At 40.0% G+C, this 23,645-nt stretch overlaps 2 protein-coding genes across 2 annotated transcripts; both read left to right on the top strand.

Moving 5' to 3' along the window:
• The first annotated feature begins 1,589 nt into the window (after positions 1–1,589).
• LOC143851964 (uncharacterized) lies at positions 1,590–8,912 on the top strand. Its single transcript, XM_077361479.1, has 2 exons — positions 1,590–2,879; positions 8,578–8,912. Exons 1-2 carry the CDS (start codon positions 1,604–1,606, stop codon positions 8,595–8,597), a joined length of 1,296 nt encoding a protein of 431 aa, XP_077217594.1. The 5' UTR covers positions 1,590–1,603; the 3' UTR covers positions 8,598–8,912.
• A 6,927-nt stretch (positions 8,913–15,839) lies between these two features.
• Positions 15,840–17,772, top strand: LOC143850760 (putative xyloglucan endotransglucosylase/hydrolase protein 23). Its single transcript, XM_077360010.1, has 3 exons — positions 15,840–16,106; positions 16,832–17,025; positions 17,367–17,772. The coding sequence occupies exons 1-3, from the start codon at positions 15,840–15,842 to the stop codon at positions 17,770–17,772; spliced, it is 867 nt and encodes a 288-aa protein (XP_077216125.1).
• Positions 17,773–23,645: the final 5,873 nt, after the last annotated feature.

The raw sequence follows: 23,645 nt of genomic DNA, 5'->3' as shown, positions 1-23,645 counted from the left end.
AATATTCTTGGGTGTAATTCACAACCCAAGAAATCCTATGTGACTCTAAGATTTTATATGATTTCAGCCACGTACTTTACTCCATAATTATCTAAGCTTTAGGAAGATCTTCTTCGTGGACCTAACCTTGCAAGTGAACTTTTGGAGATTTTGCTTGAGGTAGGTGATCCTACCCTATGTCAGTGTATTATCAAATATTTACTTTTTGCTAAGTTGAAAGCTTTCTATTACAATTTTTGCATATCTACTCTCAATTGGAACTTATTTTGGAGAAGATTCTCACTGACTGTTTTGAGCATGTCATTCTAAATAGTTGAATGTCATTATGCATGATATCCTTTAGTCTTAAAATGTTTCCATTCATATACATAAAAAGATTTATGAAGAACATGATTTTGAAAACTAGAATTCATGAAGCAAACAATTTGAACAGCACTTTGTTTACGATATGGTTTTCATAGATTGGAATGGGGGGAGTCCCCTATGGCTTGAAACATCTACAAAATTTATAGCATGGAATTACAGACATTAAATTGCTTTTCTCTATATTTGTATACAGTCTTGGTATGGAATGGATTCCGCCAGTAAGGTTGATCTCTGGTGGGAATCTAGTGCCCAACCTACCAGTGGGTGAGTACACTGGACGTGATCACGTAGACCGGTCAAATTTTATCTACCCGTAAGGTTGATCTCGGGCGGCCAGTAGGGAGTCCTCTGGCTATTGATATTGTGACATTGCGCACTTTTGGACCTGTGAGTCCTGCGAACGAGTGTTCGCCTTGGGTTACGCTACTTGCCAATAAGGTTGGAAATTGGCCACAGAGAAGACTGTTATGTTTGAAAATATATATTCTTGTCATTAATTTCCAATTGAAAAACTGCATAACCGAGTGGTTGGAACTGTTTAGTAAAAACATGTATATTTTTTTATATATAGCTTATGTAGAAATGATCTTTTTAATTCTTATCAATTTCTGCATTGACTAAATTTTATGGCATGTTACGTCTTTTCCGCACAAATTTGTTTTTGTTTTCCTATTAGCTGGCTTGGATTTGGAAAACCGGCTGGGCTGTTAGCTCATTATGTGGTTTAACAAATTTCAGATACAGAGGAGCGGCAGTAGATTTGCTGAGATCGGGCACTTGGATTGGAGCCTAGGAGATTTGTTCTTTATTTCATTGTTCCAATTTAGAAACTTTTGATATTTTATTAAGGTGATTGTCTTGAAATAATTATTGTTGGATTTAGACTTATGGACCTAATCTATATTTGTAATTCATTTGAACTATTGAGACTAAAATTTCCGCATTTATTAGTTACTCTGATTGTTGAGAATAGTTGATCGAAAAAGGAGCCTTGCATGCTTGTGGGGGCGACCCTATGGGCGTGCGGCGGCTGTCACGTGTGCCGGACCCTAGATTCTGGGTTCGGGGCGTGACAGTAAAGTGGTATCAGAGCAATAGGTTTAAGAACCTGTAGGACCTTAGGCAAAGGCAAATTGTGTTTTTACTACTTACCTTCCGATTAGATGTAGGTATTTTATAATCTAGAGCCTTACTAGTGTTTGCTATTGTTGGGATAGGTATGGCTCGTACCAAGAGAATGACTGACCTTGCTCGTAGCACGACCCGACTTCAGAGAAACCCTATACCGGCTCCAGTGCAGCCAAATCCGGCGCAGGAGGAGGAGTCTCAAGAGGAGGAGCCTCCCACCCCTATCATCCCTACTGGAGAGGGAGGGACTCATCAGGAAGAGCAAGGGTTACCCCGATTAGAGCGGATGATGGAGACTTTGGTTGGGGTGGTGACCCAACAGCAGCAGCAGTCTCAGCATCACCCGCCACAGGTCGAGCCTCGTCAGCAGAGTAGGATGACCGAGTTTCGGAGGATGGCCAATACATTTGGAGGGACCACTGATCCTCTCGTGGCTGATGAATGGTTGCAAGAGACCGAGAAAATCTTTGAATTTCTGGGGATGGCAGCGCCTGACAAAGTAGTAGCTGCCACGTTCATGCTTAGAGGAAGTGCAGATGCTTGGTGGAAGATGGAGAAGCGTGTCAGGGGGAACGCTATCATTACATGGGATGAATTCTCTACAGCTTTCTATGACAAATATTTTCCTGATAGTGTGAGGATTCTGAAGGAAAATGATTTTTTCAATTTAAAGCAAGGGAACAGATCTGTCATAGATTATGAGGCAGAGTTTACGAGATTGGGAATGTTTGCACCCATATCGGTCATGGAGGACGACGGACTTCTTGCTCGCCGTTTCCAAGACGGACTCAGGGAGCCTATCAGGCATCGAGTAAAAGATTTCCAGCTGAAAACCTATGCAGATGTGTTGAGTAAGGCTTTACAGGTTGAGGAAGGAGTCATCAGGTCCCAACAGCATAGGGACCACCAGAAGAAGAGATTCAGGGCAGGAGGTCAGCAGGATGGCCAGATTTTAGGAGAGCCATCTAAGAGGCCTAATTCCTACCGCCAGGGAGGTGGATCACAGCAGAGGTCAGGCGACCATCGCCCGCAGCATCAGAGTGCTGGTCAGAGGTCTAGCTTGTGTGCCAAATGCAAGAAACATCATGCAGAAAAGGATTGCCCATGGGTCACTGGGGCATGTTTTGAGTGTGGCCAGTTGGGTCACAAGGTAGCAGATTGTCCTCGGAAGAGAAATTTTCAGTTTTCAGGAGCACCCCCAGCAGCGCGAACTGGAGCACCCCCATCAACGCGAGTTCCGCCCACAGAAGAGAATCGGGCACCCCCAGCAGCGCGAGTCCCGCCCACAGGAGAGAATCTGGCATGGAATAAGAAACAGAGGATCCCAAGCCGAGTCTATGCACTAACCGAGCAGGACGCTATGGCTTCTAATGCAGTGGTGACAGGTATGCCATTAGTTAGTTGTTTATATTCTTATTCATATAAATGTCTATCTAAAATTTCAATGTATTGCATTTTGATGTTTGCTTAGTTAATAGTGGGAATAGGTTAACCTATGTTTGCTTAGTTAATAGTGGGAATGGGTTAACCTATGACAGGTACCCTTCCAGTAGCTTCGGTCTATGCATATGTATTATTTGATTCGGGTGCCTCACATTCTTTTATATCATCCCGGTTTGTTGTGAAGCATGGATTAGTTCATGAGCCTTTAGATGTAGAGTTATGTGTAGACACACCTGTAGGAGGTAGCCTGATTACCGACAGGATTTGTAAGTCGTGTGCAGTGAAGATCGGTGACAGGGAGTTACCTGCTGATTTGGTAGTCTTGGAGATGAAGGATTTTGATGTTATTCTTGGGATGGATTGGTTGGCTGCTAATCATGCCAGCCTAGACTGTCACAGTAAGTTAGTGACTTTTCAGATGCCAGGACAGCGAAGGTTCAATTTTATTGGTAGTCCTGGTGGTGCGCCCACCCAAATCATTTCGGCTTGCAAGGCTAGCAAATTGTTAAGGAAGGGTTGTGAGGGATTTCTTGCCTCTATATCAGAAGTCAGTCAGGAGGCCCTCAGGTTAGAGGACATCACAATTGTACGAGACTTCCCTGATGTATTCCCTGAAGACTTGCCGGGGTTGCCTCCAGATAGAGAGATCGAGTTCTCCATTGATCTTGTACCTAGCACGGGTCCCATTTCTAAGGCTCCCTATCGAATGGCTCCAGTAGAGCTTAAGGAGTTGAGTGGGCAGTTGCAAGAACTTCTTGATAAGGGGTTGATCAGACCTAGTGTTTCTCCTTGGGGTGCACCAGTGCTATTTGTGAAGAAGAAAGATGGGAGTATGCGGTTGTGCATCGATTATAGAGAGCTAAACAAGGTAACTGTGAGGAATAAGTATCCATTGCCGAGGATCGAGGATCTATTTGATCAGTTACAGGGGTCTAAAGTATTCTCTAAGATCGATCTTCGTTCGGGTTACCATCAGTTGAAGATCAAGCCAGAAGATGTGCCCAAGTCAGCTTTCAGGACTAGATATGGACACTACGAATTCTTAGTGTTGCCATTTGGTTTGACTAACGCACCCGCGGCATTTATGGATTTGATGAATAGGGTGTTCAAGCCATTCTTAGACAGATTTGTAGTAGTATTCATAGATGACATCCTAATTTACTCAAAGAGCCATGAAGAGCATGAAAAGCACTTGAGGCAGGTGTTGCAAGTATTGAGAGCAGAGCAGCTATATGCGAAATTCAAGAAGTGTGAGTTTTGGCTTGATAGAGTATCTTTTCTGGGGCATGTGATTTCTAAGGATGGAGTGTCTGTGGACCCCCAAAAGATTGAGGCCATAGTGGATTGGAGCAGGCCGTCTAATGTCGCCGAAATTCGCAGTTTCTTAGGTCTGGCGGGATATTACAGGAAATTCGTAGAGGGATTTTCACGGATTGCCGTACCACTGACCCGTCTAACGCATAAGGGAACCAAGTTTGAATGGTCTGATAAGTGCGAGGAGAGCTTCCAAGAGTTGAAGCGAAGGTTAGTGTCGGCCCCAATCCTCACTATACCATCTGAGAGTGGAGGATTCACCATATATAGTGATGCCTCTAAGAGTGGTTTAGGTTGTGTGTTGATGCAACACGGAAAGGTAGTGGCCTATGCCTCTAGGCAGTTGAAGCCATATGAGCAGAACTATCCGACGCATGATCTAGAGTTAGCAGCAGTGGTGTTTGCATTGAAAATTTGGAGACACTACCTTTATGGGGAGCCATGTGAGGTCTTCACTGACCATAAAAGCCTAAAGTACTTGTTCACGCAAAAGGAGCTAAATATGCGTCAGAGGAGATGGCTTGAATTGCTACAGGACTATGACCTGACCATCAGCTATCATCCAGGGAAGGCTAATGTAGTAGCAGATGCTTTGAGCAGAAAGGCCCAGGGTAAGATGGCATCTTTGATAACTAATCAAAGGCAGATCATAGAGGACTTGAGGAGGTTGAGTATTGAGGTAAGACAGCACGAGCCTGGTTTGCAAATTGCGAACCTAAGAGTTCAGCCCACTTTGTTAGAGAGAATAAAGATTTCTCAGAGTACTGATGAGAGACTCCATAAGATCAGGGCAGAAGTTGAGGCAGGATCCCAATTAGATTTTCGAGTCCATGAGGATGGGTCCTTGAGGTTCGGAACTCGGTTGTGTGTGCCTGCTGATGCGGATCTCAAGAGGGAGATTATGGATGAGGCCCATAGTTCTAGTTATTCAGTGCACCCTGGAAGCACCAAAATGTACAGGGACCTCAGAGAAATTTTCTGGTGGAATAACATGAAGCGAGAGATTGCAGAGTTTGTGGCTCGTTGTATAATCTGCCAGCAGGTCAAGATAGAGCATCAGAGACCTGCCGGGAAGTTAGAGCCCCTCCCTATTCCAGAGTGGAAATGGGAGCACATCACTATGGATTTTGTGACCGGTTTGCCAAAGACATTGAAGAAAAATGATGCCATTTGGGTTATAGTCGACAGGTTGACTAAGTCGGCTCACTTCTTGGCTTATAAAGTGGGTTCGACATTGGATCAGATGGCAGAGTGGTACTTAGAGGAGATTGTCAGGCTACATGGAGTGCCAGTATCGATTGTGTCTGACAGAGACCCGAGGTTCGTGTCTCAGTTCTGGAGGAGTTTCCATAAGGCTTTGGGAACTAGGTTGAACTTCAGTACAGCGTATCATCCACAAACCGATGGCCAGTCAGAGCGGACGATCCAGATATTGGAAGACATGCTGAGAGCATGTGCCTTGGATTTTAGAGGTTCTTGGGATCGGCAGTTACCTTTGGTGGAGTTCGCATACAACAATAGCTACCAATCCAGCATTCAGATGGCCCCTTATGAGGCCCTTTATGGTAGGAAGTGCAGGTCTCCCATCCATTGGGATGAGGTTGGTGAGAGGCAGATTTTGGGCCCGGAGCTAGTGCATCAGGCAGAAGAAAAGGTTCAATTGATCAGAGAGCGTCTCCGAGCCGCACAAAGTAGGCAGAAGAGCTACGCTGATGTCAGGAGGCGTGAGCTTGAATTTGAGGTTGGAGATCGTGTTTTCTTGAGAGTGTCTCCCACTAAAGGAGTAGTCAGATTTGGCATTAGAGGAAAGTTGAATCCCAGGTATGTTGGACCATACGAAATTCTTAAAAGGGTCGGGACAGTTGCCTATCGCCTTGCACTACCACCCAGTTTGGCTGGGGTGCATAATGTCTTCCATGTCTCTATGCTGAGGAAGTATGTCCCGGACCCGGACCGTGTAGTAGAATTGGCCCCTTTGCAACTCAGAGAGGATTTGTCATATGAGGAACACCCGGTGCGTATCGTTGATCGAAAGGACCAAGTTCTTAGAAGACGCACCATTCCCTATGTCAAGGTACAGTGGAGAAATCACTCTGAGCGAGAGGCAACTTGGGAGCTTGAGGAGGAGATGCAGAAGAAGTACCCCCAACTTTTTCAAGCGCCAGGTATGTTAATTTCGAGGACGAAATTCTTTTAAGGGAGGTATAATGTAATACCCGGTTCCAAGTAGGTTCAAAGTAATAATTTTTTTTTTTACATATATGGTTGTCCTTAGCAAATTTAAATCATGGTTATTTGTTTCTAATGGGTGTCGTTGAAGCCACTAACCTCATAATTGCTAGAACATCATATTATTTTATGAAGCCACTAACCTCATAACCCCACATCATATTATTTTATGAAGCCACTAACCTCCACTAACCTCATAACCCCTAAAGTATTGCTAGGACATGTATTGTTTGGAAATTAGCTATTTTCTATGCTAATTGGTGGAACCCCACATCATATTATTTTATGAAGCCACTAACCTCCACTAACCTCATAACCCCTAAAGTATTGCTAGGACATGTATTGTTTGGAAATTAGCTATTTTCTATACTAATTGGTGGACCTTGTTGTTGTTGGAAATGTTGTATGACAACCATAGTGTTTGGAAATTAGCTATTTCCTATGCTAATGAGATTCTATTTTTTTAGTGGTGGCTTACTCATTGTGTTATACCTTCTAATAAGAGTGCCTCTATAGATGGTATGTAACTATAGAAAAACCTCTAGATTGCAAATAAGTGGTCGTGAGTTTGGAGGAGCAAGAACCTAATGACTTTCCCTTCTAACCTAGCCTTTATAATGGAATTCTTTGCCATATCTTGACTTGTGCTAAGATCCATATGCTGCTGAAATTCATCCATATGCTGCTGAAATTCATCCGGCAGTTCCTTCGTCCAAGAAAACACTTCTCTGATCCATTTGAAGCCCTTGCTGTCCTTCATCATCCGGCTGTCCTTCATCATCCGGACTTGTTCTAAGATCCATATGCTGCTGAAATTCATCCATATGCTGCTGAAATTCATCCATATAGCAGCCACAAGTTCCAAATCAGTTTTTTGGGAATTGTCTCCATCAACCACTATGCTTGTTTTGGAAGCATGTTAACAGTTGTGTGCCTTATTTTTATAACCAAAATTTCGGGTAAGTGAAATTATTACAAACAGTTTTTATAGCTAATATTCTTGGGTGTAATTCACAACCCAAGAAATCCTATGTGACTCTAAGATTTTATATGATTTCAGCCACGTACTTTACTCCATAATTATCTAAGCTTTAGGAAGATCTTCTTCGTGGACCTAACCTTGCAAGTGAACTTTTGGAGATTTTGCTTGAGGTAGGTGATCCTACCCTATGTCAGTGTATTATCAAATATTTACTTTTTGCTAAGTTGAAAGCTTTCTATTACAATTTTTGCATATCTACTCTCAATTGGAACTTATTTTGGAGAAGATTCTCACTGACTGTTTTGAGCATGTCATTCTAAATAGTTGAATGTCATTATGCATGATATCCTTTAGTCTTAAAATGTTTCCATTCATATACATAAAAAGATTTATGAAGAACATGATTTTGAAAACTAGAATTCATGAAGCAAACAATTTGAACAGCACTTTGTTTACGATATGGTTTTCATAGATTGGAATGGGGGGAGTCCCCTATGGCTTGAAACATCTACAAAATTTATAGCATGGAATTACAGACATTAAATTGCTTTTCTCTATATTTGTATACAGTCTTGGTATGGAATGGATTCCGCCAGTAAGGTTGATCTCTGGTGGGAATCTAGTGCCCAACCTACCAGTGGGTGAGTACACTGGACGTGATCACGTAGACCGGTCAAATTTTATCTACCCGTAAGGTTGATCTCGGGCGGCCAGTAGGGAGTCCTCTGGCTATTGATATTGTGACATTGCGCACTTTTGGACCTGTGAGTCCTGCGAACGAGTGTTCGCCTTGGGTTACGCTACTTGCCAATAAGGTTGGAAATTGGCCACAGAGAAGACTGTTATGTTTGAAAATATATATTCTTGTCATTAATTTCCAATTGAAAAACTGCATAACCGAGTGGTTGGAACTGTTTAGTAAAAACATGTATATTTTTTTATATATAGCTTATGTAGAAATGATCTTTTTAATTCTTATCAATTTCTGCATTGACTAAATTTTATGGCATGTTACGTCTTTTCCGCACAAATTTGTTTTTGTTTTCCTATTAGCTGGCTTGGATTTGGAAAACCGGCTGGGCTGTTAGCTCATTATGTGGTTTAACAAATTTCAGATACAGAGGAGCGGCAGTAGATTTGCTGAGATCGGGCACTTGGATTGGAGCCTAGGAGATTTGTTCTTTATTTCATTGTTCCAATTTAGAAACTTTTGATATTTTATTAAGGTGATTGTCTTGAAATAATTATTGTTGGATTTAGACTTATGGACCTAATCTATATTTGTAATTCATTTGAACTATTGAGACTAAAATTTCCGCATTTATTAGTTACTCTGATTGTTGAGAATAGTTGATCGAAAAAGGAGCCTTGCATGCTTGTGGGGGCGACCCTATGGGCGTGCGGCGGCTGTCACGTGTGCCGGACCCTAGATTCTGGGTTCGGGGCGTGACAATTTCCGTAGTGTTTTTTGCATTATGTTGAAGAAACAATACCTTTACTCCGGTGACATGTAAGTTACCTTGCTAGCGTTCTGCATTGTCCACGTGGAAATGTGCACATTAATTCACCGAACGGCAATAAAAATGAGCCACCCCCGAAAATCCAAGTTTAAAAAATTAGACGGATGAGACAGTTGGCCTTGTGTTAATAATAATTAGGGATTTGCTAAGCAATTATCCCCAAAAAGCCATTTCGTGCCTCACTTGCAGGAGACAACAGCCACATCACATGAATTAAATGTATACGCGGGCGGGCTCCGTTTGGTTGCCGGAGTTTTTTTTATTCTTGGGACTTTTGTGGGATTTCCTCAGGAAACCCATGTTTGGTTGGTGGGCCCAAAATAATCCCAAGAACCAAAATAACCCCACACGAAACCCTAGGAAGGAAAAAAAAAATACTCCCAGGAACCAAAAATAAGCTTGAGAAGAATTTTGTTTCTTCCCAACAGTTCAAGCAACCAAACAAAGCAGTCAACCAAAGATGGGATTTTATTTTACCGGGATACTTCTAGGACTTTTTTTTCTCACCAATCTCCTTGGATTTTTTTCTCCCACATAAATTCCGGGCAAAAAAATCTGGCAACCAAACAGAGAAGGGCCTAAAAGACACTTTTTCCTTAAAATGACAAAACTATCCTCCAATGCTTATGTGGCGTGAACAGGTTTGTTGGGTTCCACACTTGGTTGTACTCTCGGTTTCCATAACAGCAATCTGAATGGATAATCCTAATATTAAGGATTGGATTATACGGCTTCATCACAAGAAAAAAAGGCAAGACCGGTTTGCCGATATCCGATATCCGATATGGCGATATACCTTCCTTGACTCCGTTCCATGCTCAGGAAGTTGATATAATAATGTTGAATGATTACATACAACCCTAATAGTGCTTTCATAAAGTGCAATTAAGGGATAAATAATGAAAATAAAGATAACTTTTAAAAAGAGATATCCTAATCTAAGTTGCTACTCTACTAGACCTGGCAAATGGGTAACCCGCGCGGGTACGGGTACGACCCGTGCGGGTACGGACCCAACGGGTACGGGTAAAAAATACCCACGATTCTGCGGGTAGCCATTTCATATACCCAGACCCCACCCGGGAGGGTACGGGTAAACCCGCGGGTAACCCGGAAAATTTCTTGTCTTTGTACCTAAATAACCCTTAAACTTTTTTATTGTCATTGTACCTAAATTTCAACTTTCGATGATTATCTGATGTTTAAAAAAACAGAATTATGTTGACGAGAAGTGACTTTATAATGATATTTGTTGATTTCACGGATAGGAACTTTGCTTTGGTCCTAAGCTCTCTTTGACTTGTTTTTAGAATTTTCCTAACCATACTTAAGCTCTTAATTAATTTCCCTTTGCCACAACTTGGGGTGACACCATGTAATTTAAAACGCATTTCCTTCAACAGAAAAGCCGCAGATAATTGGGCCCACTTTCTGATTCCAATGCGCTCACCGCACGAGTGGTGGAACTAATTGGGCCCACTTCTTAAAAAAAATGGATGGGCTCTATAGTCTGTTGATTTTGAAGAAACATGATCTTTTCACGTATAGGATTTCTGTTTCGTTTCGGTCAAAATAAATGCAAGAAATTTGTGTATGACGGGCACATTATCCAACGTACTTCTTTTGATCTGAGCCGTTGATCAGCTATCCATCACTACCGAAAGGCGATCTTGAGACTGAGATGGATTTGCCACCGAACGGTGTACTCTTTGAGGATTTGGATACGTTCGTGGTGGGTCCAGTGTCGATTAATCCAAGCCATTCAATCAATTTACCACCAATTATATCTTTCATTGCCCAAAATTGAAATGACAAGAAGCTCCAAAATTGCTACAAAAAAAAATAACTTCAATTTATGCGGGCACCCGCGGGTGCGGGTCACTTTTTGCCAGGTCTATACTCTACCACGGAAACAATCGATCTGACGGCCAGGTAATTACTAGATTTGATCTATTCTAACATTTATCTTACACATGAGCTGTCCATTCGAAACGGCACCAAGATCAAATGTCATGCTTACCATAAATTCTATAGGACCCAAAATTGCCCTTTTTGCACAGCTATACAGTAAAAATTAGGGTTGCAACTTGGGTTGGGTTTTACTCGACTCGACCCGCAAATAACTTGGGTCGGGTTAAGAAATCATCGGTTATGCGTAGGGTAGGGTTTGGTTTTAAATAGAAACACCCAACCCAATGTTGAGTAGCGTTAGGTTTAAAGAGGAAAAAAAAAACCAAAACCCGAACCCGACCCAACTCATATAGGTGTACAATGACTTTCTTAAGTATCACTTAAATAACCTTTCTTAAATATCTCTTAAATAACCTGCTAATTATTTTACAATATATTGATATATTTGTCATGTTTGTGATGTGAAAAAATAGTTTCCTTCTAAATTCTTACACTTCATTATATAAATTTAGAGACTCTTGGTTTGAAATTTGCTGTTTTCTATAATCTTTGAAATTAGTCAAAATCCTAGACTAAAAATACAATAACATCCGGGCCGAGATAATTTCTCTGGTAGGGTAGGGCTTTGGAAAACCCGACCTGCCCGCCCAAGTTGCAACCTTAGTAAAATGACTCCGTGCTAGCTGTTCTCGCTATCTTTGAAAATAATTTCATAATGTTGCTTTTATGGGATTTAATTCAATTGGATCTTATCATGGTTTTTGCTATATGAAGGGGAGGGGAGACAGGGAAGACAGAGGAGGCATTTGTCTTTAGCTGAGATAGAGTTTTGCTTTAAATAATCGAAGTGGCTGCACAATCACCTATCAACTCGAACCAGCGAGTAACCAAGTTGAATTCTTAGTCCAGTTTTCTGAAGTGAACTATATATGAGGAATGCTAAACTCAGAAGCACCCTTGCAAAAATCAGATGAAAGGGCGTCCCCATTGGCTGTAGGTCACCCATGTGCATTTACTGTTTTTTGACATTTACATTTTATAAATGCACTTGGGTGAAATGGGGACAGCCTTTCATCTGAGTTACGCAAGGGGAGCCCTTGAGAAGTAGGAATACTTTAAAGTGTAAATGAATTACATTAAAAAACAACAAGAGGTGAATAGAGTAGAGAAGGAGAGAAACAACCCTTCTATAAGTTATTTATTATTGCAAAATCTAGGAATAGCATCATGGACAAGCTGCTGCTATAAATTAGTTATTATGGTGGCAGCAACACATTTTTGCATCAATAGCTGCTTCATATTTGCAATATCCACTAGCAGCGCCCGTTGACTGGCAATCCCTATTGCAAGCAGTTTCCGACCCACAAACAAAACCAGTGCAGGTTTCGTAAGGGGCCGCTGTCACCTTTTCAACTGTACAGGGAAAGATGAAACTTATACTTGTTAGATATAACAGAGAAAGCAAGTTTTGGGCTTCTTTGGAGCCACCGAAATTAGTTCTTATTTGTAATTACAATTATTTAAATAAAAGGCCCAGTTTGTTTTGGATTTTGAGAACTGATGGTGAGTTCAAAACTCATTGTTTGACTCAATTTTATGTTTAATTTTGAGTCCAATAACCAATTTTGGACTCGCAAGAGGTTCTCAAGATCCAAAACAAATCGAGGTTTGAGAGAGAGAGAGAGAGAGAGAGAGAGAGAGAGAGAGAGAGAGAGAGGTTTACCTGACAATGAAGATGTGATGAAAAGGATCAACATAAGGGCCAGAGGGATTCGCTTCATTAAATCTGAGGAAGGCATGGCTCTGGCAAACAACTTAACGATTGGGGGTGAGTTGGAAGGGTGTTGGCATTGAGCCATTTTTATAGTGTAGGATGGTGAATCCTTTAGATTTCATTTTACCCTCTTGGAGATTTTGTTGTTTTTACTTCAAACTTATTGTTATTTTTAGAGAGACAAGTGACCACCCAAATATATCTTAGATACATCACAACATTGTGATCCTTTGGGGTGCGTTTGGACTGCTGGAATCGGAGTCGATATTGCTATTGGATGGTGAATCCTTTAGATTTCATTTTACCCTCTTGGAGATTTTGTTGTTTTTACTCCAAAATTATTGTTATTTTTAGAGAGACAAGTGACCACCCAAATATATCTCAGATACATCACAACATTGTGATCCTTTGGGGTGCATTTGGACTGCTAGAATCGGGAGTCGATATTGCTATTACATTCCAATCGAATTTCAATTCCCTCAGTAAACGGAATAATGATTCTAATTCTAGTGTTTGTGTAAGTAATTTAGCCTCTTACAACGGTAAGCGTGGAAATTAATCACAGATAGGAGAAGTTTGTAGCCTTACGAGTGCAAATAGAGAGAGAAAGTGGAAAAAGTCCAAAGTGTTGGACGTTTCTTCTCTTTTCATTAATTTTCATTCAAAAGTCAAAAACTGCTCTTCTCTTACAATTCGTATGGAGTAATAGTATTCCTTCTCCAAATCAAATAACAAACTAAATAAATAAATAACCTACTAGGCAACAATGCCCATTTGACAACACACTAATATAGCAAGGACTGTTTTCTACAATAAGGAATTATGTAAAGAAAGATTCTCAATAAAAACTTACATTTAATTTTGAGGAACTACGACAACCAATTATTGTGAGCCCTGTGCCGATTATTGGACTAAAAATTACATTTAATTTTGAGTCCAATAATAGGTGTTAGAACTCACAATCAATTGTCACAATCATAAACAAATAAAGGCTAAAAGACACCCAGGCTCTGTTCATTTCAGATTTTGACAACCGATTGTAAGTCCAAAACCTATTATTGGACTCAAAATTACATTTAGATTTGAGTCCAATAATAGGTTTAGGGATGGCTATCGGTTGTCATAATATGAAACGAACAGGGCCTTATTGGGCCTCATTTTTTATATTTACATGATCAGATTCGTTGATCCGAATAGCAACCATAAGTCAGGCTCAGGCCAAATGCTAGTGGGGACACCTTTATTGGATAATCGCTGAATGTCGATTTTGTTGTCTCTAGAGACTCTTGGCGTGAAATTTGTTGTTTTTTTAAATCTTTAATTTTTTTTTAGCGAGACAACCCATCTAGATTAGGCAACTTGATTGGATTAGTATTTAGGTTAGATTGGAATATTCTACACTCATCTCTTTTCATAGTTAACTTGATTTATTTCTATGTTTATCATCTAAGTGCTCTGCATAAGCACTACTTGATTCTCTAGTAATAGCATCCAAGAATTAGTAAAATCCAGGAGAGAGAGAGAGAGAGAGAGAGAGAGAGAGAGAGAGAGACATGGAAGTTGCTCAGGGAATAGTGTGTGCTTAATGGAGGAAGAGAAGGAGATGAGAAGAGTCTAATTTAGTTAGAAATTTTAAAAAGTCCAAAAATTAAAAAGTTACTTTTTACTTTTGTGCTTTAAAATTTTGAGGGAGGATTCAAAATTGAAAGATCCCTCTTATTTTCAAAAAGCACTTGAACTTTGTGGTTAGTGTGGCTTGAACCCAAAACCTTAGAGTGTGTGGAGAGGTTCTCAACTACAATGCAAAACATTTAGTCCCCACATTGGAACTTTTGAAAGAGTTTCACATCCCTATAAGGTGGAGTGGGAGGAAAGGCTTGAACCTACCTTTTGGGAGGGAATTGGATTTTGTTGGGTGACCCAGTTTTATACGAACACAAGTTCATATACATACAAAAGCATGGCGGGCTGGGCAGGGGTCCGGCTTTGGGTAAAATTATAGTATCTTTTTGGTGTCCAAAACATTTTGATTTTCTATTAATTACTAAACAAATGTTATATTCCCAAACATTTTGGTAATGACACACATTAAATGTGAACCGTTTCATATCTAACTGTTGGGAGAGAAACATTTTGTCAATTAATGTGCTTTTACTTCTCCTCCAAAATTCATATTTCTCTCTATAAAAGAGAAAGATGGCAGCACTGTTTAGTACAAATTTTGGCAAAGAAAAACACAGAGAATACATGTTGTCCTATTAATGTTTTACACATACAAATCAAGATTTCACTCATTCCTTTTTACGTTCTGTGTCTGATCACATTTCAAGGTGGTTCTAATGGACCAATCAACCAGTGCACGTGCATTGGAGCCTGTTTTGGCCGTTTTATCTTAGAGTGTCGATTCGCGGATCCCGGTTGCACCATAGAGGACGGATGCAATTCTTAAAGAGAGTAACCATGTGGCACGATTCAGCCTTCCTTCATTATCAACAATTTGATTTCTGAAAGGATTTTTCATAAAATAAGTGTAATTTGATTTTCTAAGTTTCATTCAATTTCTAGAATTTTAACTGTACATAAGTTTTGGATGTTGCACTAATTTGGGGCCGAGTAACCAACTTGGGTTCTAGTAACCAATATATTCTTGGGTCCGAGTAATCAAGTTGGGTCTGACCTTAATTTTGGGTTCGACTAAGTCATAGATCAGTCCCTATTTGATCCAATATCTCCAACAAGTTTTGGTTGCCAAGAAGGGGCGTAGGCGTGCATCTGTCGAACGAGTTATTTTGGGTTTGATTTTCTGTGTGGCATGAGGGGGTAGGCGTGCATGCTTCATGAAATAGCTGTATATTTCGTAGATTTTTGGGCATTTAATCCTCATTTCTAAAGCATGCATGGATATAATATAAGTAATCAATTGTGTGCATGCTTTAGAATCGAGGATTTAATGATACAATCCAAAAATCTACAAAATATACAGCTTTTTCATGAAGCATGCACGCCTACCCCTTCCTACTACACCAAGCACCCAAGTACCAGCTGTAAAACATTCACTGCTGCCAATTCTCTCATCCTCCTCAAGCAATTAACTCCACGCATGCCAACATGCTCTTTTGCCTATAAAAAGCACTCCCTACTTTCCAACTTGTCAACTTCAGACCCACTTGAAATGCCTAATTCTTTGAACATGTGGCTTGTTTTGTTGCTCGCAAGCTCGCTGATTGCTGCCTCTGCTGGAAATTTCTATCAAGAGGTCGATACTATATGGGGTGATGGTCGTGGTAAGATACTAGACAACGGGGAATTGCTAAACTTGTCCATGGACCAGGGTTCTGGGTCTGGTTTTCAGTCCAAAAATGAGTATCTATTCTGCAAGATCGATATGCAAATGAAGCTCGTTCTGGGGAATTCAGCAGGCACTGCCACCACCTACTACGTGAGCGTTTTATGATCTATCTATTTTTAGTTAGACAAGTGTTCAATTTCTTCTTGGTTGCTTTAAGGTCATGTTTAGCAGCCATGAAAAAAAATTTCCATGGAATATTAGTTTATTCAATAATGAGAGAGGGGTATAAAGGGTGGGAGAGGGAGTGAGATGAGAGGGCATGTGTGAGGAGAATGAGAAGTGGCTGAAAAAACAGGGAAAATAAAAACACTACTCAAAATAGAGTTTTTAGTTTTCCTATGTTTTAGTAAAAGAAATTCCCATTGAATATTAGTTTATACATTGATGAGAGAGGGAGAGAATTGAGAGGGAATAGATGAGGAGAATGAGAAGTGGCTGAAAACAGGGAAAAGAAAAACACTACTCAAAATAGTCTTTTTAGTTTTCCTATTTTTTAGTAAAATATTTTCCATGGAATATTAATTTATTCAATGATGAGAGAGGGGGAAGGAAGGTGGGAGATTGAGAGACCATACAAATTAAAGGCAATTTTTTTCAGTGATCAAGACCATTTATGTATTGATCTCCATAGCAAATAGGCCGTGCTCAAGAAATATTCTCCATTATTCGAATGATACTGAAATCCTCATCATTCATAAATTTTGATAAGCAGATGATCCTAGCCACGAAGGGCGCGACACATGATAAAAAAGAAGAAGAAGGGAAATGATATTTTCACCTCTGTTCTAACATAACTAAACTTGCATATATTGCAGCTACAATCTACAGAGCCAAATCGAGATGAGATCGATTTTGAATTCCTTGGTAACCTTAGCGGAGAACCATACATACTCCAGACCAACATTTACACCCAAGGAATGGGTGCGAGAGAGCAACAAATTTATCTGTGGTTCGACCCCACCAAAGAGTTCCATACATACTCTATTCTATGGAACCCCCAAAATGTAGTGTAAGTTCTCATATCCACTTCAATCCACTTTATTTTCATAAACCCATTACTGGCTAGATTTATCTATGCCTTTTATTGAAACAACCAATTGCTCCAAAAGACATAGGGCACTCTTTTTGGTTGGCCATACACACGGAATTTTAATTAATATCAAGGAGTTGTATGGTTTTGAACCTAGGACCTAAGTGGTGTAATAACCTAGCTCTCATACCATGTGAAACAACCAGTTACTCCAAAAACTCAAGCTGTTAGAGATGGTGTTATTTAATCATTTATACTTCAACACTTCCCTCAATGACGTTTTAATATTTCTTAGATATTCTTGGTTTCATCTCTTACAGCTTCTCCGTGGACGGCATTCCAATCAGAGAATTCAAGAACATGGAATCGAGTGGTGTACCTTTCCCAATGTACAAACCCATGAGGATGTACGCGACCATTTGGAATGCCGAGGGTTGGGCAACGAGAGGTGGGAGTGTCAAAATAGATTGGTCACAAGCGCCCTTCACTGTTTCTTATAGAAACTACAATGCTAATAATGCTTGTGTGTGGTCTTCTGGCGCATCATCTTGTGCTTCCAACAATTCCTCTCCTTCCTCTAAACCTGCTTGGCTATCTCAAGGGCATGATTTGGTGAGCCAAAAGCTGCTAAGATGGGTACAGAAGAATTACATGATCTACGACTATTGCACCGATTTGAAGCGCTTCCCACAAGGCCTGCCTCCAGAATGCTCAAATATCTCTTAGAGGCGTCCGTGATTATTAATTATATTTTTCTTATAATTGTTTATAGACATAATATCACTGGTTCTATAGTTACTTTATTCTTAATGTTAATGTATTTAAAATAAAGAACCACTTTTGTTTTTGGTGGATTAAGGGCAATGTAAATCATTTACTGTGATTATTAATTATCTAACGCGAGTAATTTACATTGGCCCCCAAGTAAATGGATAAGGCATAAAACTATATCAAGGAGCTAATGGGATGACCATTAGCTCCTTTACCCATGCAAATTTTCTGTGACATCCTATATGGAAATGACCACTAAGTACGCCCATTTACCCATGTTTTTTGCAAGGGCGCCTGCATTTCTCAAATATCAAAAGACTTACACAATATGTGTCTACGACGTTCGAAATCCCTTCGCAGTTCTTTTGTCTTGGTTTCTTTCACTGACCCAGTTTCTATTTTGTTGTATCTTGTAGTCTCCTTTCATTTATGGGTTTTGCTCCTGAGTGCCCTTAGGACATGATAAGAATCAGAATACCCCACCTCCTAGGCAGGAAACTGATTCTGACTCAGCTCAGTATCAATTCGGCTGCTAATTTCATTGATGTTTATTTTAAGTTTTTAACCAGACATTGAATCATAAAAGGATGCCGACTCGGACGCCGGAAACCCTAATTGCCACTAGAGATGATTTAGACACCAAATTCCGATGTAGGATCATCCTTATTTCTAGAAATTGACTAGTTTTAAGAACATTTAATGGCCATCATTTCTTATAGGAAAACCCTTCCAAAACAGGAATTCATTTGAAAAATAAAGATGAAACTGAAATTGACAAACAATTTGGTCATTTCCATGGTGTTTTTTGCATTTTGCAGGGATTCAAGCTCACTTCCTTGTCTCTTTAGGTATGTGTCAAACAAAAATAATGGTAAAGTGTTATATTACTGAAAACTATAAAACAAGGTGGAACTAGTGTCTCCAGCAAAGAGAAGTTGCTAAAAATCGTGAAACCAAAAACTAGACTCAAAACCAGATCAACCTTTCCCAGTTTTTAGCAACTTCTCCATTAGTTCCGGGATTTTGATTCCGGATTTTTAGCCGACTTCACCCCCTATCTCCACTCCCAATTTATCATGAAAAACAATTCCTGGCAACCAAACGTGCCCAAAAAGTTTTCCTTTTCCATTCAAAATAAAGTTATTTTTTTCCTAACTTTTCCAAAAAATTAATACAATCCAACCAACGCCCAAGAAAAAAATATACTCATGATAAAGGGCTGTTTTGGGATCTCAGTGACATGCATGTCTTTCTATGGTAATGGTGAAAATTTGGAATATGAATTTTTTTAGGATTTTACAATTTATTAAAAAAAAGAAAAAACTCGTTTAGGATTTTACAGTCCCTATTTCTTCAGAACTAAGGCAGGACTTGTTTAGGATTTTACAGTCCCTATTTCTTCACGACTAAGGCAGGACTTCAGAGCCCCAATCACTCAAAATCCCCTAATGAAGCCCCACAAGCATTCCCGGAGTGACCCACAATCCGCTAGAGTGACCCACAGTCTGGAAAGTCCTCAGGGGATTTAAAATCCCGTGCGAATAATTGTGCCTTAAGGTCTGACACACATTTGTCTACCTAGCAGATCTGAAAGTCAAAATGATATCCACGCTCCCTCCTTTGCTAATAACACTCCATTTTTTGATCGACCGTGGTAGTTATTTGGGAATTGTGACAACCTCTACCAGCTAAATAGAAAGTGTAAGATGATGAGTTGGTAAGAGATGACATACTAAGACTAAGCACAAGAGGAGTTACCTCTACAATATGGAATAAAGTCCATCAAAAGCCTGCAAAGGAGATGTTCGGTCTACAATATGTAATAAAGTACATTATCAAAAGGCTAGAAATGCAACAGTAGGGAAGGGCAAAATCCTATAGTCAAACTGCTTCATCTCTTTCCTTTTTTTCTTTTTTGAATGGTATGTCTTTCCATTTGTGCACAGCAGAAAATAAGCATGCATAGAAAAGAATTACCTGAGCAGGATTGTTTGTGCATCAAAATAATAAGCTAAAATATCAAACAACAAAAACTGAAGGAAAATACATTGAATTTTAATTCAATAACCATACTTAAATTTGTCCCCTTGTATCATGTAGTGTACAATCAAGTATGAGTTGGACTAGAAATAAAAGTTGTCTCCAACTAAAAAACTCAACTTCTAAATACAGAAATCATTGAACTACAACCAGTATCTAAAAACTAGAACAAATACACTGTTTAACTCATCCTCGTCCAAAACCTAACCCTAGAAACATTTTCCTGAAGTTATAAAGACTTTTAAATTTAAAATTAAAAAAGTGGAAACAACTCTAATTTCATCACTGATCTCATTACTGAAGTATCACATTTGTAGGCTCTGAACTGGAAAGCTTGAAAAGTCCATAGAAATTCTTGTTTTTTTATTAAAGGAAACATTTATTAAGAACATAACCCAGATATACAAGCGGGGACAAGATGTCCGACTATACCATCTACAGTTTCAGAACTCCGGGAAAAAAAGGCAGCAGTTCCAGTCAAGGACACAGTGATTCCCCTACCTGTGTCGGCCAAACAATTGTAATACAATTCTAATTTTCCTTAGAAATTCTTGTAAGACTTGAAAAGGTCTAAATTAGCTATAGATCTCGTAAAACAGATATATTGATGAAATGGTATTCCTAGCAGAAGTTATTGCATCAATTTCGAGACCCTATTTTTTTACTGCATCAATTATCCCCCGATCATGGAAAACTCATCCTGTGTCGGCCAAACAATTGTAATACAATTCTAATTTTCCTTACAAATTCTTGAAGTCTTGAAAAGATCTAAACTAGCTATAGATCTCGTAAAACAGATATATTGATGAAATGGCATCCCTAGAAGAAGTTCTTGCATCAATTTCGAGAACCTGCATCAACTATCCCCCGATCATGGAAAACTTATCCTTGAGTTCCGAGTCTTTGTGCACTTCAACACACTTTAAATCTTCAACCTCAACAATGAACCTTTTTCAAAAGAGTGGCATTGAAGTCCTTAACCACCCAAGATTACATCGGCAAGCATCAATAGAAAAGTTACAATTTTGACAATCCTTCCAACATACCTTTCATCAGAAACATACCCCTCTGCATGTCTTCTACCTATTGAATTGTTTACTCCACATGGCTGCACAACATCAAATTATGAATCCCATGTCACCTTCCTAGGGTGTTTTTTTTTTTTTTGATCGGTTCCTAGGGTTTTTTTTTTCCCCAAAAGGTAGCCATAACTAATTTATTAAGTAGCAATCTGTTTACCTAGAGGTGACAATATGTCCCTAGGGCTGGCAACGGGGCGGGTCGGGGCCGGATGTTGGGGTCCCCTAACCCTTCCCCTCTGCGGGGAATTTTCCCCCTCCCCTTCCCCTTCCCCTTTGCGGGGATGGTGGGGAATCCCCCTCCCCGCGGGGAATATCTAATCCCCTTCCCCTTCCCCTTCCCCTCTCCGCATCCTTCGGGGACAAAATCCCCTCCCCGCCCCGCCCCGCATCCTTCGGAAACAAAGGGAATTCTCCTTATTCCTACCTTAAACAAATTGAAACTACAGGGGTGTATTTGTCACATTTTAAACTATAGGGGTGGAAGTGGATGTGTCAGAAACTAGAGGGGGTGTAAATGTAATTATCCCTATTATTTTAGTGTCCATTTGATATTCTATGTGTTGTGTCTCTCAGTCTCTGTGAAGGCCGTTCAATACCATAGTCATACCATCTAATTACTGATTTACTGGGGAGTGGGGAAATGATACATCTCAATCTAATTACTGGGGAAATGATAGAACCATCTAATTTGGGATGATTTTTGGCCGTTCAATACCATACCAAATTAGGGACTAGCAAATGAACAATCCAGATCATCCGAAGCGAGTCATGTTCTGGGTTGTTGTTTTTTGTGATCTAATGTAGTAATGTGGTACGTGGCAGACACGCAAGGTGATCCGAGCTGTTGGTATGGTTTGGCAATTGGCACTTTGGGCCTTTGGCCACCGCCTACTAGATTTGAGATTAGCTGATCCACAACTAGGGGGCGAAAAATCATCTCCCACAAATAAATTGTACATTTTTATTGTGGGGCTAGGATCGTTCAGATCAGTTTTAAGCCGTTTCTTTCGTGGGAAGGAATTAAGGAAACCCTAACTCCCTAAGTCCCTAACCAAAATAAAAATGCAATTTATTATTTTATTTTTGCCACCGATATTGAGCCTGTTGGCACTACAATTTTTTGATAATTGCATACACTCAGCGTCTCAGCTTGTCTTTATTATTTCAACATCTGTGAAAATGTTATTATAGTTCCCAAAATGCTCTCAGAAGCTAATTAAAAGGAAAAGACAAGCTAAGTTTATGTTTGGGGGAATCTTGTAGCCGATCCACAGAGTTTATAGTAGTTTTCCTTAAAAAAAAAACTTAAAAATTTACAAAAAAAAATGGCATTGATTATTTGATTAGCGGGGCGTAGCGGGGCGGGTCGGGGCGGGGCGGGTCGGGGCGGGGACAACTCCATCCCCTTCCCCTTCCCCTCCCCGCACCGGGGAATTTTTATATTCCCCTTCCCCTTCCCCTTCCCCTCTCAAATCGGGGAATCCCCTCCCCAAACGGGGCGGGGCGGGGTGGATCCCCGCTTTTTCGGGTGAAATTGCCAGCCCTATATGTCCCCCACAATGTAAAACAGCAGCTAACGTTCAAGCACAATGAAAAAACACTACAGATTACACCACCACGAACTCAAGAACTACACATATTCCCTTTCCAATCCTTCTTTAGTCAATCTATCAGCCACAGAGAGAGGGGGAAAATGCCACCTTCCTTGGTTTAACCATCACTGAACTACCAATGCGATCAAATTCTCCCATACTTGAAAATTTGAAATTTACATAATGCTTATAAACGAGGACATGTACACAAAAAACCTCTTTAATATACATCACCGGATCATAAATTGATTTCACTTCTTTCTCACAATCGAATCCAAGGCAACAAATAAATATGCATATCCTCATCATCTTCATAAACAGGATATTCAGCAAGTTCTAACAAGTCCATAATTGGAGGCTCTTTGTGATCATAGGTTGATTTGTTAGCACATCAAAGTGTCGCACCCAATTAATTTAATGTTTGGATATTGTTGGCTGCCATGTTAGAATTGAATGAGATTCATAGGTCCACAATTACGGTAATTCAGCACCCAATCGGATCTTAGGTGGGCGCAGGTGGAAAATGGACTTCTGTATTGCTGTCATTTCCTCCATCTCTTCTTATAGCAGGATAAGTTCCTCGATCCATTGCCGCAGTCATGGATTCCTTGTTCGGCTTATTCACATGATTGAACTCCTCTCTTCCGACACACTTGCTTGATGCTTCTATAACCATGGAAGCATCACCTGGTTAGATCTCAAACCTCGTTCCAACATTCCATAGAAATCAACAAAATTTACAGATTTCGAGGATCTAATAACAATCGATACACATAAAGTAACAAAGAAAATACACAGCAGAAAATAAGCAGGAATAAAAAGAGAGAGATACATACAACATTAACTAAGCAAGATTGTTTATGCATCAAATTGATTGAAGGAGCTCCTCTCTTCCGAGACACTTGTTTGATGCTCCTATAACCTTGGAAGCATCACCTGGTTAGATCTCAAACCTCGTTCCAACATTCCATGGAAATGGACAAAATTTACAGATTTCGAGGATCTAATAACAATCGATACACATAAGGTAAGAAATAAAATACATACAGCAGAAAATGAGCAGGAACAAAAAGAGAATGATACATACAACATTAACTAAGCAAGAGGTTTGAGC

The sequence above is a fragment of the Tasmannia lanceolata genome, unplaced genomic scaffold, assembly GCF_043159265.1.
Source record: "Tasmannia lanceolata isolate RefF3 unplaced genomic scaffold, GAP_Taslan_0.1 ptg000018l, whole genome shotgun sequence".
In the NCBI taxonomy this organism is placed as follows: Eukaryota; Viridiplantae; Streptophyta; class Magnoliopsida; order Canellales; family Winteraceae; genus Tasmannia; species Tasmannia lanceolata.
Note: the sequence above shows the minus strand (reverse complement) of the source record. Positions and strands in the feature narration are given on the sequence as shown.

Excerpts from the sequence above, each read along its gene's own strand:
- LOC143851964 (XM_077361479.1), top strand. The coding sequence starts at position 1,604 with ATGACTGACCTTGCTCGTAGCACGACCCGACTTCAGAGAAACCCTATA. Across the intron at positions 2,880-8,577 it reads TTCTAATGCAGTGGTGACAG|ATACAGAGGAGCGGCAGTAG; the intron begins GTATGCCATTAG and ends AACAAATTTCAG.
- LOC143850760 (XM_077360010.1), top strand. The coding sequence starts at position 15,840 with ATGCCTAATTCTTTGAACATGTGGCTTGTTTTGTTGCTCGCAAGCTCG. Across the intron at positions 16,107-16,831 it reads GCACTGCCACCACCTACTAC|CTACAATCTACAGAGCCAAA; the intron begins GTGAGCGTTTTA and ends CATATATTGCAG. Across the intron at positions 17,026-17,366 it reads TGGAACCCCCAAAATGTAGT|CTTCTCCGTGGACGGCATTC; the intron begins GTAAGTTCTCAT and ends CATCTCTTACAG.